Source organism: Ahaetulla prasina, chromosome 11 (genome assembly GCF_028640845.1).
Source record: "Ahaetulla prasina isolate Xishuangbanna chromosome 11, ASM2864084v1, whole genome shotgun sequence".
Taxonomy (NCBI): Eukaryota; Metazoa; Chordata; class Lepidosauria; order Squamata; family Colubridae; genus Ahaetulla; species Ahaetulla prasina.
In genome coordinates, this window is record NC_080549.1 from 15,822,325 (window position 1) to 15,836,968 (window position 14,644).

Sequence of the window (14,644 nt, forward strand, 5' to 3'; positions counted from 1 at the left end):
CAGGCTGCTATTTTCAATGGATTCATTTAACCAGGTTTCAGAGAAGCATAGGACTGCTGAATTGCGAAAATCAGAATAGTATTTGTTTAAGAGGAGTATTTCATCCATCTTATTTGCAAGTGAGCGATATTTGTTAGGAAAATTGAAGGCAGAGGAGTTTTAGTGCGAGTTCTTAGCTTGATTAAGATCCCAGATCTTTACCTCTTTCCTTCGCTTCCGCTGCTTGGTTTTTAGTAATCCATGGCTCCGTGGGAATTGCCTCCTCCTGTGTTAGAATCTCCTCCGTGTTTGTAAAGACAGGCGGGGTGAGATTAAAGAAAGCTGCTAAAGAAATGTTCCTTAATTTTTAGCAGATGGTCTCGTGAGTAGGAGATCCGTAGTGAGTCACAGAGAACAATTAGAAATAAAGAAACAATTAGAGAGCATTTCACCGAGGCAGCCTTCGTCGGCGCCATCTTAGGTGGCTAGACACAAGAACAGTTTTTTCCCGAAGGCCATCACTCTGCTAAACAAATAATTCCCTCAACACTGTCAGACTATTTACTGAATCTGCAGTAATTAATTTAATTTAATTAATTTAATTAATTAATTTCATAGTTCCCATCACCAATCTCTTTCCACTTATGACTGTATGACTATAACTTGTTGCTGGCAATCCTTATGATTTATATTGATATATTATCATCAATTGTGTTGTAAATGTTGTACCTTGATGAACGTATCTTTTCTTTTATGTACACTGAGAGCATATGCACCAAGACAAATTCCTTGTGTGTCCAATCACACTTGGCCAATAAAATTCTATTCTATTCTATTCTATTCTATTCATAACTTCTGGAGGCAAATTGTTCCACTGGTTAATTGTTCTAACTGTCAGGAAATTTCTCCTTAGTTCTAAGTTGCTGTATCCTCAGGTGTTTTGGAGCATAGTTTGACTCCCTTTTCTTTGGGGCAGCCGCTGAGATATTGGAACACTGCTATCATGCCACCCCTATCATATGATGTGTCTTCATTGTTGTTATAACCCCATATATTACCTTTAGCTGGAAAATAAACAATTTGGAAAATCCTCAAAAGTATATTTTATTTTATCCGTATCCATTTCATGTATTCATAATCATGTTTATACTTTTATCTGTAACCTTATATATGCTTGACAAAAATAAATAAAATAAAATAAAAATAAATAAAATATGTAAGGACCAGGACATGGAGATAGCAATAGCAATAGCACTTAGACTTATATACCGCGTTACAGCCCTTTCTAAGCGGTTTACAGAGTCAGCCTATTGCCCCCCCCAACAATCTGGGTCCTCATTTTATCCACTTTGGAAGGATGGAGATGTTGATAAACTGTTGGGGAATTTAGTCAGTAGCATCTGGTAGAGATATCTTCATGTTATACAGTTATACAATATTATACATCTTATACAATGGACAGCCAGTTTGGTCTAGAGGTAAGGCAGTAGGCTAGAACAGGGGTCACCAACCAGTGGTCCATGAGAAAATTTTGGTGGTCTGCAGAAAAATTATTTGCATTTTTTATATTGCACTAAATACTATTTATCTTTTTTAAAAAATCATAGCATTATTTAAAAACATCTCAGGGAGGCATTTACCCGAGCAAGATTCGAACAGCTTGATACAATGGTTAGAATTGGTAGATTCTATTCTATCCCATAGAATGATCGTATTAGAGTAGAATAGAAAAGAAATTAGAACAGAATAGAATATAGAACAGAACAGAACAGGACTTTGGAGGTCTTCTAGTCCAGCCCCTGCTCAAGCAAGAGACCCTGTACCATCCCGGACACCTAACTTGCAAGAGTTCCAAACGATTCATTATCTCGTTTCTCTCTCTCTTTCTTTCTCTTCCTCCCTCCCTCCTTCCTTGTGCAGGTGCCTGCAGGAACATTGCCCTAAAGTAAACCTTGTTCTCCAGGGCTGCCCAACCTCGGCTGCAACTTTTGAAAGTCCTGTGGACTTCAACTCCCAGAATTCACCAGCCAGCTTTGCTGGAGTTGAAGTCCTCCAGGCTTAAAGTTGCCAAGGTTGGAGACCCCTGATCTACTAGACTACTAGACTACTAAACAGGTTTAATGAAGTTTGCAGAAACTTCTTAAAAACTTCTTTAAAAACATCTCAGGGAGGCATTTACCCGAGCAAGATTCGAACAGCTTGATACAATGGTTAGAATTGGTAGATTCTATTCTATCCCATAGAATGATCGTATTAGAGTAGAATAGAAAAGAAATTAGAACAGAATAGAATATAGAACAGAACAGAACAGAACAGGACTTTGGAGGTCTTCTAGTCCAGCCCCCTGCTCAAGCAAGAGACCCTGTACCATCCCGGACACCTAACTTGCAAGAGTTCCAAACGATTCATTATCTCGTTTCTCTCTCTCTCTCTCACACACACACACACACACACAAATACACACACACAAACACACATACCTTGAGTTGGAATGGCAGCGCTGTCAGGAAAAGGAAGTGCGTGAAAATAATTTCTTTCTCTCCTTTCTTTCCTTCCTTCCTATCTTTCCCTCCCTCCCTCCCTCCCTCCCTCCCTCCCTCCCTCCCTCCCTCCCTCCCTTTCTTTCTTTCTTTCTTTCTTTCTTTCTTTCTTTCTTTCTTTCTTTCTTTCTTTCCTTTCTCTTTCCTCCCTCCCTTCCTTGTGCAGGTGCCTGCAGGAACATTGCCCTAAAGTAAACCTTGTTCTCCAGGGCTGCCCAACCTCGGCTGCAACTTTTGAAAGTCCTGTGGACTTCAACTCCCACGAATTCCCCCCAGCCAGCCCTGTTTCCCCAGTCCCAGAAGTCTGAAAAGTTTGCAAGGTTGGATATCCCCACCACCACTCTCTCTCTCTCTCTCTCTCTCTCTCACACACACACACTCACACACACAAACCCTACAGGGAGGCGCGAGGGCTCCTAGCTGAGCTTCCGCCCTTCTGTTGCTCGGAGGTGGCCCGCAGCCTTTTGCAGCCCCGCCCGGCCTCTCCGGCAGCAGCTGCAGCTGCAAAGCCCCGCCCGGCCGCGGCTTCCAGGTGAGCTGCGGGGCTTGGCGGCGGGCGTGGCCCCGGCGGAGAGGGAGTGCGGGCGGGCGGTCCGGGCTGCCTAACCTCCGCCCGGCTGAGCCGCCGAGCCAGTGCCAGCCCCTCGCCAGTGCCCAGCGCAGCGCCAGCATGTTCGGCGTCCAGCAACACGTCCAGGCGACGCCGCTGCCTCCGCCCTGGAGCTCCCGCTCCCAGCCGGCTGTCCCGTCTCCGCCCCGACGCGGCTACTGTCCGGTGCCGCCGCCGCCGGCGCCTTCCCGCTCCTGCTTCGACCCTTGCTTGGCGCCGCCGCCTTCGCTGCCCGCTACGCTGCCCCGCGCCCGCCAGAGCCGCCCGGCCCCGCTGCCCCTGCAGGTCCCGGCCGGCCCCGACCCCTTCCCGCCGCAGGAGGGTTGCAACGGGGGAGGCAGCGTGGTCTACGAACGGGTCCGCACCTACAGCAGCCCCGGCGGGAAGCGGGTGCAGCTGCTGGAGGCGCCCAACGGCTGCTCCCCCCGGGCGCTCTCGCCCTTCGACCCCAGCCCGGGCTACCAGCACGTCATCTGGAGCAGCGACCCCCAGTTGCAGGTAAATGGAATCTCTCGCCCATCCCACCCCCCGGGTTCCCCGATTGCGTTCCTCCATGCTCTCACCTGGAGGAGGGAGAAGCCCCATACTCTCACCTGGAGGACGGAGCACCCCCATGTTCTCACCTGGAGGAGGGAAACCCCCCATACTCTCACCTGGAGGAAGGAGCACCCCCATACTCTCACCTGGAGGGGGAAGCACCCCCATACTCACCTGGAGGGGGGAGCACCCCCATACTCTGACCTGGAGGAGGGAGCACTCCCATGTTCTCACCTGGAGGGGGGAGCACCCCCGTACTCTCACCTGCAGGAGGGAGCACCCCCGTACTCTCACCTGCAGGAGGGAGCACCCCCATACTCTCACCTGCAGGAGAGAACACATGTTACGCAGAGAGCAACTGTCTACATGGGTATAAAGCCCCCCCAGGAAGAAGGGGTTGGGTCCTATCTCTCTAGGGTGCCTCTTTTGTGCATGGATCTGGGTGGGGGGCACTGGATGAAACTTTACCCTCTCCAAGTTCACCGGTTGTAAGGGTAGTGGTGGGGCGCTGAGCCTCTTTTTTCAAGGCAGAAGGGTCCATGGGTTTTGGCCGCTGGCTCCCCCTCTCCCACCAAACCGTGGGACTGGATCCAATTGGATCTTTCTTCCCATGCTGACTTGCTTCCTCTTTTCTTCTCTCACCTGGACGAGAGCGCACCTTTCACAGGTAACGCAGAGATCGCTGCCCAGGGGAGGAAGAGGCTGGGTCACAGCTCACCATCCAGGGTGCCACTTATTTTTCAGGGATGTGGGGTCACGATGGACTGAGTTTCACCCACTCTTCAAAAAGCCCCCCCCCTCGAAATTCACCAACAAAGTTAGAGGCCCTGAGCATTTCCCTTCAAAACAGAAGGGCCAGTTTGCCTTCTGGCTGCTGCCACCTTCGCACTGAAATCGTGGGATTAGATACAGTTTGCAAATATTCTCAAGTATTATGGTTTTTGTCTATATCACCTTTGGCAAACACTGCTGAGTGTACTGAGAAAGTGTTTAGCAGATAATTTGGGGCCAGGAACAATAAGAAGGGGGAGTTTACCCATGTAACTTTTTTTTGCAAACTCTCTTTAACACGCCTGTTTAGCTAACTAGTTCCTTAGTTCCTTAAAAGTTGGTTTCTCTTCCTCTCCAAAGTCCAATTACTGTATTGTTCTAGCTGGAGCGGAAACATCCTTCTCATATTTAATGTTGATTCTCTGTGTGCGAAATAGAATAATACCTCTAAATGTGTACTTCCTGGCCTTCAGTACTGATTTAATTGTCTTAAGTTTCGTTTTGTTTATTGCCCTTATATTACAATCTCCATTGACTCTTGTATTCTAGTCTCGATTGACTCATTGCACGTGCAACACAAATTGTGTATAGGAATCATGCGCCAAATTGCATTCATTGTGACTAACATTAATTTCCAGATGAAATAGAGAGATATAATTGTTATTAGGGCCAGAAGCTTTGCAAAACAAATACTGTATATCGAAAAAATACACCTTTCTGTATGTGTTTGTTTTTTTAAAACAGAACAAGGATGGTTTCATTTTGTTGATGATGGAATTATGTTGTTTTTGAAGAGGAGATACATTGTTTTGAGAGGTAGCAGTGTGTGTGTATGAGTGAAAGAGATTGAAATTGTTTCACATTTCTTAGTCGCCTTTTCATAGAATTATCTCCCCCAGCATCAGTTTGCAGTATAAAATGCAACAAATTTCAAGTTAATATAACGAAATCATGAACTGGATTTATGCCAGCTTTAAAACCAGCTAATCGAAACAAAGTAAATCGAGAATTTGAATAATGGTTGGAAATGGTAAAAATTTATAAAACTGTTTTTATATGAGCTTAAATGCATGCTTGGTTTGAAAAGAGTCTTTTTAGCAGTGTGCATGTAAATAATTCCAAAAAGTAGCTGGACTTTCAGATAGAGCAGGGGTCTCCAAACTTGGCAACTTTTAAGACTTGTGGACTTCAACGCCCAGAATTTCCATGGCTGCCTGGGGAATTCTGGGCGTTGAAGTCCACAAGTTTTAGAAGCTGCCAAGTTCGGAGACCTCTGACATAGAGATTGGGTGTTGAGTCTTTTCTTCTTCTTGCTTGTTATAGTTCTGCTTTTCAATGAGATGGGAAATTGTACCTTTTGGGACATTCGGTTATCAGGTTTATATCCTTCATTTCATTCAAGAAGCCCAGGAGATAATACAGAGTACTCCCTACTCCTGTTCTCCCCGAACAACCCTGTGAGGTAGGCTGGTTGAAAGAAATACAATAGATATGTAAATAATAAATATATAAGAATCTAGAAAAGTAACGCTATTAGGATTAGATAATTTAATGTAAATAAAGAAAAGGGGATAAGGAAGAAAATAAAATAACAAATGTGATTTGGGGGGAAAAGTATAAAAGTGAAAGAAGAAACTCTTGTTTAGAAATAGGAAATATTTATATGTTATATGTTTTATGTTTGTCAGATTGTGTATCACATTAAAACAATAAAAAAGTTTTAAAAAAAGAAATACAATAGATAGGAAAGTAAGACTATAACAGTACACTTGAACATGCAACCAGATAGATTGAAGTCCCACCGATAGAGATGCGGGGTTAAAAAATAAAACACCATACCATGGCAATCCTAGGTTTTTTTTTAAAATTTTATTTTGTCATAACATTATATACAGGAACATATATTGAAAGGAAACAATAGGACAGGAACGATAGGCACTTTTGTGCACTTATGCACGCCCCTTATAGTCCTCTTAGGAATGGGGTGAGGTCAATAGTAGACAGTTTTTGGTTAAAGCATTTAGGAGTTGGAGAGGGGACCACAGAGTCAGGAAGTGTATTCCAAGCATTAACAACATCCAATTGATGCATGTAAAAAAATGGATGGTATGGTTGTGGCCATTATAATGGGCCATTTTGCCCTCCTGGATATGGGTTGGCAAATATAATGATCAGTCTTACTGGTTGTGCTACTATGACTACACCATCTCACAGAATTGCAGATTGAATAAACACAGCCAATCAGCCGTTGAGTGGAATAAAATGAAAACAAAACTGTGTTTTCCTAAGACGGGAGGAGAAACCGCGGCAGCGATAAGACAACAGCGACAAGCAACGGACAGAAGCACCTGGTCTTTATAAACTCTGAGAAGAAAAATCTCAACCAGTTAGTGAAGAAATTCCAAACAGTTAGTATAAGAAGAAGAATTTCTGTTTTCCTTTGGTTATTAGAGGTTCGGTCTGTTATTATTGATATTCTTATGTAACGCTGGGATCGTCTGAGACAATTGGCTGAATAACCCCCTTGCTAGCAATGGAAATAAATTCTGGTCCCAATTGTTGTCATAAGAACTACCAATATTCTGTCTATACAGGAACTATATACCTTGATTTACGACCACAGTTGAGCCCAAAATTAAGGTTGCTGAGTGAGACATTTGTTAGGTGACTTTTGCCTGATGTTGCGATTTTTTTCTTGCCATGGTTGTTAAGTGAATCGGTGAAGCTGTTAAGTTAGTAACCTGGTTATTAATGAATTGGGCTTCCCCAGGGACTTTTTGCTTGTCAGAAGGTCACAAAAGGGGATCACGTGACCCCCTCGGAACTCTGTAATGATCATAAATATGAGTCACTTGTCAAGCATCTGAATTTTGATCAGTTGGCCATGAGAGATGCTGCAATGGTTGTAAGAATGAAAAACTGTCGTAAGTTACTTTTTTCAGTGCTTTGAACAGTCACTAAACAAACTGTTGTAAGTCAAGGACTACCTGTATATTAATGATGAGAAATGGGTTTGTAACCTATAGTTACTTGCCAGAGGACAAGCTAACTTCTTTGAAACTTAGTTTTGGAGACGATATATTTATTTATTTCTATGTAGCAACCTGTCCGTCCATCCATCCTTCCTGTTGTGACCCAGGCCCAATTAGGTAGTAGGAAACTCAGTCAGTGAAAAAACAAACAAACTTTATTCGAACAGCTGAGAATTACTTCATTCTCAGCGTGGTTCAACTAAATTAAAGCAAATTCCTCCCAACGCAAATTCCTCAGTCCTATCACAAACCTCGGTCCAATTAGGCAAACTGCCAAAGGCCTTTCTTGGCAAACATTCAGAAGACACTGATACAAAAATAAATGCAAGAAGACTTTTTTAAGGCTTATGGGAGGGGTCAATCATCTCTTGGCCTTGACTCCTGAGTCGTCCTTTTTGCTTGAGGTGCTCTTGCCTTTTGGCAGCTCTTCTCATGCGTGCACTAGGAACAGGCTCCTCCTGTTCCTCTGCCTCACTACTGTCAGCCTCTGAAGGCCCTGCAATCCGCACCCCACTCCCCGAAGGCCCTGGCCCCACCTCAGCCTCCGATGCAGAGCCCTCATCCGGGCCTTCCCCAGCCTCCAGGACTGGCCCACGCTCTTCCTCAGCCTCATCGATGTCCGATTCTGTTGCCAGCTCCGTAGGCTGTTGGCGGACCACAACACATCCATCCATCCAATACCGTTCTGCGTTCTTTTGCAACCATGATATGAAATTCTGCCTGAAGGACTTGATTTTTATATATTTCAAGGGTGTTCTTCGATCAAGTTCTCATCATTTCCAAATGATATTTGTGAACCCAAAATACTTCCGTCTTCAGTGGCTAAGACCCTGAGCTTGTCGATCAGAAAGGTCAGCATTGGCGGTTCAAATCCCTAGTACAAGTCGTCTGCATGAGCAGGGGTTTGGACTAGATGACCTCCAGGATCCCTTCCAATTCTGTTACTGTTACCTTTGATACTGGATCACTCCACCACCCATCAAAGAGCAGAGCTTAATAGAAAATCAAATTGCTGACTTGGTTTTTATCCCTGGCCCTTAAATTGCTAGAGTTGCATATTTTGTATCCCGTTAAGAGAACGAGAACTTAATTATGGAAGGTTGGACTAATTACCATCTTCTGCAATTGGGAGGGAAACGGGAATTGCGAGCAGCAATACTTCTTATTCAACGATCTTAATATTCTAGAAGCTTTTTGTAGCAGTTATTTGTGACCCATAAAAAACAAGCTATAATAAGTAACTATTTATTTCTTGATTTGAATTTGTATGGCCTTCTGCCTCAAATTCATGATTCTGGGCAGCTGACAATATTTTACAAAATTGCATCTTTTTCCTATGTTGCAATGTTACGCTACCCAAGGAGCTGCTGATCCAGTTCTACAGAGGAATTATTGAATCTGTCATCTGCACCTCAATAACTGTCTAGTTTGGTTCTGCAACCCAACAAGACAGGCACAGACTTTAGAGGATAATTAGAACTGCAGAAAAAACAATGGCTACCAACCTGCCTTCCATGGAGGACCTGTATACTGCACGAGTCAAAAAGAGGGCTGTGAAAATATTTACAGACCCCTCACATCCTGGACATAAATTGTTTCAACTCCTACCTTCAAAACGACACTATAGAGCACTGCACACCAGAAGAACTAGACACAAGGACAGTTTTTTCCCCAAACGCCATCACTCTGCTAAACAAATAATTCCCTCAACACTGTCAAACTATTTACTAAATCTGCACTACTATTAATCTTCTCATCATTCCCATCACCCATCTCCTTCCACTTATGACTGTATGATTGTAACTTTGTTGCTTGTATCCTTACGATTGATACTGATTTTGATTGTTTCCTGATTGCTTATTTGTACCCTATGACTATCATTAAGTGTTGTACCTTGTGATTCTTGATGAACCTATCTTTTCTTTTATGTACACCGAGAACGTATGCACCGAAGACAAATTCCTTGTGTGTCCAATCACACTTGCCAATAAGAATTCTATTCTATTCTATTCTATTCTATTCTATTCTATTCTATTCTATTCTATTCTATTCTATTCTATTCTGTTGATAGACTGCCTTAAGCTGTGATGTGGTTTGTTTTAGGTATCTCGAGTGATATGAAAGATGCATTTTGCCATGTTGTTGTCTACAATACATTTTTGACCTCTTAGGAGTTTTTGCCTGTGGATTCAACTGTAGGTTGTACCGAAGGGATGAGAGGCTCCCTCATAGTCTATAGTCTACGTTTTTTTGAGAGTTGCAGCTGGAATTTGTCATTGAAACAGATGTTGCCTTAACTCTTCTTATCACCCCTGTTACATTCCTTCAGCTTTATAACTTTTGAGCGCCAGAGCAAAAAATAATCTAATTTTGGCTCCTTTTAATAAATTGAGTGAGAGTTTTGCAGCCCATTTGCTGTTCTCTGTGCCAGCAAGTGAAAAAAACTACAACACGTCCCAGTTAAACATATTCGTCTCTACAGAGGCGTCTGCGAGATCAAAGGCTTTTGTCAAAACGATAAAAGACAGGTTGCAAACTCCACCTCTCTCATGCTTGTATTATGATGTTGCGCCATCGGTTTTTATCGTCGTCTCCCATCTGCATTTGTGTATAGAGCCAACTCAGCTTTTAACCTGCTACACAATCTAGATCACAAATTTAATATATATCCCTAAAGCCGTACATTTTAATTATTTCTACAAGGATCTTCTCGTTCCTTCTCATGACTTTTTTAAAAAAATATTTTTTAAAAAACTTTATTGTTAAAAAAAATTGTACACGGTGAAACCGTCTTGGCGATATCTCCGTCATACAAAGTATAACACAAGTCTCTTATGTATTCAATATACATTACTACTTTCTAATTATATATGCATACTTAGCTTCTTATACACGCTTACACTTACATACTATATTACATATATTCAGTGGTGGTATTCAAGTGATTTAACAATCGGTTCTCTGCCCTAATGATTTTTTCCAACAACCAGTTTGCCAAACTGCTCAGAAAGTTAACAAACGGTTCTCCCGAAGTGGTGCAAACTGGCTGAATCCCACCATTGCATATATTGCCTCTTGTTTCCATTTACGCATCCTTGTTCTTATCCATTCCGACTTCTATTCCTTAAGTCTAACCATTGATAAAATCTATTCCAAATCTCATAGTAGTATTCTGTCTCTCCTTTATTTTTCAATTCTAGCATCAGTCTACCACATTCTGCACAGTCGAAGTATTTTCTCTATTATTTCCGTTTCTTTAGGTATGTTTTCACTCATGAGAATAAACTATTCTCGCCTCTGTTACGATATGCAATATCAAATATGTTAAATATGTTATTTAGATCTTCTTTTATAATTCCTAATAAGAATAATTCTGGTTTGAGTTCCAATCTCTGTCCGGTTATTTCTTCCAACTACGTTTGAATCTTTTGCCAGTATTTTTTTTGCTTTTCTACATGTCCACCACATGTGGTAGTAGGTGCCTGGTATTTGGTCACATTTCCAGCCTTTAGGTGATAATTTTTTGTATATTTTGGCTAGCTGGTGGTAGGTGCCACCACTTCTCAATATATTTATTATTTTTTTAACGAAGAACAATACATGACATACATTGACATTGTAAAGTCCATTTATTAATATGTCTAAGCTCATAACTGCCAATCAAGAGACTTAAACAGAGGCTTGAGTAAAATAGCATTTAATCTTGATCAAGCTTAAATGGTTAGCTGTTCCAAACACATAATGGTGCATACATACATGCAAGGAAGAACTACGAACTTATGACAGAAAGCGATGTCCTCTTATACCCAAAAAGTCATAAATCCTCAACTCTGGCATCTGTGTATTCTGGAATCTGGTTTGCATGTTCCCATAGTATAAGTCAGTGAATGTAAACTAACTTCTGGATTTACATCGGGTCACACAATAGTAAGGGTCAGTGTATGTAATCTGACTTTTTTCTGTGGTGTTATCTTTTCCATTTGTCTTCTTAATTACCACTTGATTTCCTGGAGGATGACATACACGTTTTCAGCCAGAGTGGGGTGGGGAGAGATCAAATGATGGACTCTGACAATTTCCAGAGACTGTCATTGGTGGGATGAGGTATCAGTAACAATTCAGGAATTTAGTCAGTGTGACCTCCATAACCATCCATGATGGCATATTTATGTTCTAACCACAAAAAGGCACAATATATATATGTCAGTGTTATGGGAAACAGATATTTACCATGTGCAGTTATACAAACAAGAGACCAAGACATCAAATATAATTAGCAAGTTTCCTACTAATTCTAGTATTTTAGTATATATGTTCCCTTCAACATAAAACATACAACAAAAAAGAATTAACATAGAAGCTATGTTCCTTCTTTACATCAGCTTTGTTTCCTTATTCCTCTCATGTTTACATCCTCTTTCATTTCGTTTAAACTTTTTTTGTCCCATTCTCGCTTATATCTTTTTATCTTCTATCTATCCTTCTGACTATTCATTTTCTTTCATATACATGCATATTATAAACTTTTCACCTTTTTCCGTCATCTAATATTTCTAGTCTCTAGCCAATTCCCTAATTTTACATTTTCTAGCAGTTTTCTGTAGTCCTTTTTGATGGATGCCACCACTTCTCATGTCTTTCCCTTTTCTCAGTTTATCGTTGTTGTTCTTCTTTTCTTTTATTAGGCTACTATTGTGGCATTGTTTCTATCGCGTTAATGTATCAAAGAATAAAAACTGTAAAAATAAGGCAAATGAACAAACTGGTTTATGTTTAAGATTAGCGGTCTGTTTCTTTTTCACGCGAGGTAGGATTCGATGGTTGTTGGACTAAGCCAGGGATCTCCAAATCTGGCAATTTAAAAGACTTCTGGACTCACTTTCCAGAATTCCTCAGCCAGCCATGTTGGCTGGGAAATTTTGGGAATTGAAATCCGTAAGTCTTAAAGTGGCCAAGTTTAGAGACCTCTGGACAAAGCTCAGTTCAGGATATGACTTTTATATTTTATCTTGCTCCAAATGTGCTAACCATTTCAGATAAAGTCCGATTGTTAGAAATGTTTCCTGATTTGGTTTCCCCTTTGAAACGTTTCCCGATTTGGTTTTTCCTCCTGCCTTCTGTTTCAGTTTAGGAATTTCAGAGCCAGCCAAGACATCTTTAGCACCTTAAAGATGAACGTGTTCCTGACAATTGTAAACATTTTTTAGACCCTTTCCCTTGGACACCAGCAAATGTTGATTTGTTTTCCGCATGCCTGGAATTCCAAACTGGCCATCTCTTTGTCAATTATTTGTGATTATTGATTGCTCCACATTCTTGCTCCCTTAAAGTGTTCTCTGGTCAAAGGAATGTGGTTTTATGGCGTTGAAAAGGCCACGCTGCTGTAATCCTATACGTGTCAATTCAGAGACACACACTGCCGCCCTGCACAACTTTGTGTGCAGAATTTCAGCCACCGAAAGAAGAATTGGATAAAACGAAGGAGGATCTGATACAAATTGGCTAGCATTAGATTTATTTCATGGAGTGATTTGGGGCCAAATTTGTGGCTTTCTTTACAGGAACTTGACTCACCTGTTAGGGCCACGTGGCAATGAAATTCGAAGAAAGGTAGAGTGTACCCAGTCCAAATAAATAAAAGTGTCTGATGCATAGAATTGTTGTGAGGTTGGACACACACAAAAGGTAGAGAGAATGAGTTGTTGGTTCTGTTATTTCATGAGATGAGAGCACAATGTTCTCCTTAATGCTGTTGTAGCTTTTTAGCAAGCAGGCTACTACATTTGGTATCCACTACACGCGTTGTTCTGAGTCACTGAAATTATTTATTTTTGCTAGTTATATGCTAATCAAGTGGTTGTTAAGAATTAATAACAGATGATGAGCTTCAGCAAAATGGCAACCTTTGTAATGAATCTCCCAAGTTAAGATCTTCTGTTCTTTTTATTTTTCATCTTTTTTTCCCTTTTCATCCTTTTTTTCAAAAGGGTTTTTTTAATGTTCAGTGCAAACTTTGGCTTTAAAAAATAGAATTACTCCCTCTGAATCAACACCTCTTGGTTAGGCAGATTGCCAGAGAACGTTTAACTTGAATAGTTCATATTAATTAATTAATGATTGATTGATTTATTAAGGGGTTAAATCTAAGAGTTTTTAGAGTTTTGTAGCCCCAAAGCTACCGACCAATATTGCACTATAAAAAGCCACACTGGAGAAAAGGGCCTCTGGTGGCTCAATAGATTAATACAGTCTGTTATTAACAGCAGCTGCTTGCAATTACTGCAGGTTCAAGTCCCACCAGGCCCAAGGTTGACTCAGCCTTCCATCCTTTATAAGGCAGGTAAAATGAGGACCCAGATTGTTGGGGGGGCAATAAGTTGACTTCGTATATAATATACAAATGGATGAAGACTATTGCTTGACATAGTGTAAGCCGCCCTGAGTCTTCGGAGAAGGGCGGGATATAAATGCAAATAAAAAAAAAAATGCCAAGAGCAATGACCCAGCCAAACTGTTTTAACAGTGAAATTAAGGAATATACAGTACGTTGTATTTAATAAAGTAAATAAATGCGCAGAAAAGAAAAACAACAGAACCATGAATATTTTGGCTGCAGGTAGCGTATTTTTTTAAAAAAATAACAACAATTGTGGAGCAATTCTAGAATTTGGGAGTTGGGTTTTAAATCCAAATGGTATATAAGTAGTCCTTGACTTATGACCACAATTGTTAGAAATGAATTCAACCAACAATGAAGCTCAAAATTTCTGTTGCTCATATAACAAGCGAGACAGTTCAGTGAGTTTTGCCCCATTTTACGGCCTGATTCACTAACAGTTGTTAAGTGAATCGTTGCAGCTGTTAAGTTAGCAACACGGTTGTTAAGTGAATCTGGCTTCCCCATTGACTTTGCTGGTCGGAAAGTTGCAAAAATGGATCACCTGGCCCCAGGACACTTCAAGCGTCATAAATAAGAGACAGTTGCCAAATGTCTGAATTTTGAGCCGTGACCACAACGATGGGTGTGAAAAACCACCATCAGTCATAAGTCACATTTTTCAGTGCCGACGTAACTTCGAACGGTCACTGAAGGAACTGTTGTAAGTTGAGAACTGCCTATAATGGAGACACAGGCTCCCTCTGTGACAATGTGTAAAGAACTGTCTCTTGTTTTT

The 14,644-nt window shown here is 41.3% G+C and overlaps 1 protein-coding gene across 2 annotated transcripts in view; it reads left to right on the forward strand.

Moving 5' to 3' along the window:
* Positions 1-2,954: 2,954 nt before the first annotated feature.
* The window catches only part of POF1B (POF1B actin binding protein), a 69,934-nt gene continuing 58,244 nt past the window's right edge, over positions 2,955-14,644 (forward strand). The window contains exon 1 of one of the 2 annotated variants that reach the window (XM_058196672.1): positions 2,955-3,627. In XM_058196672.1, the coding sequence (XP_058052655.1) occupies positions 3,190-3,627 (438 nt within the window). In that variant the 5' untranslated portion in view covers positions 2,955-3,189. The remainder of the gene's footprint in view (positions 3,628-14,644) is intronic. The other variant, XR_009156687.1, reaches the window with a different exon arrangement.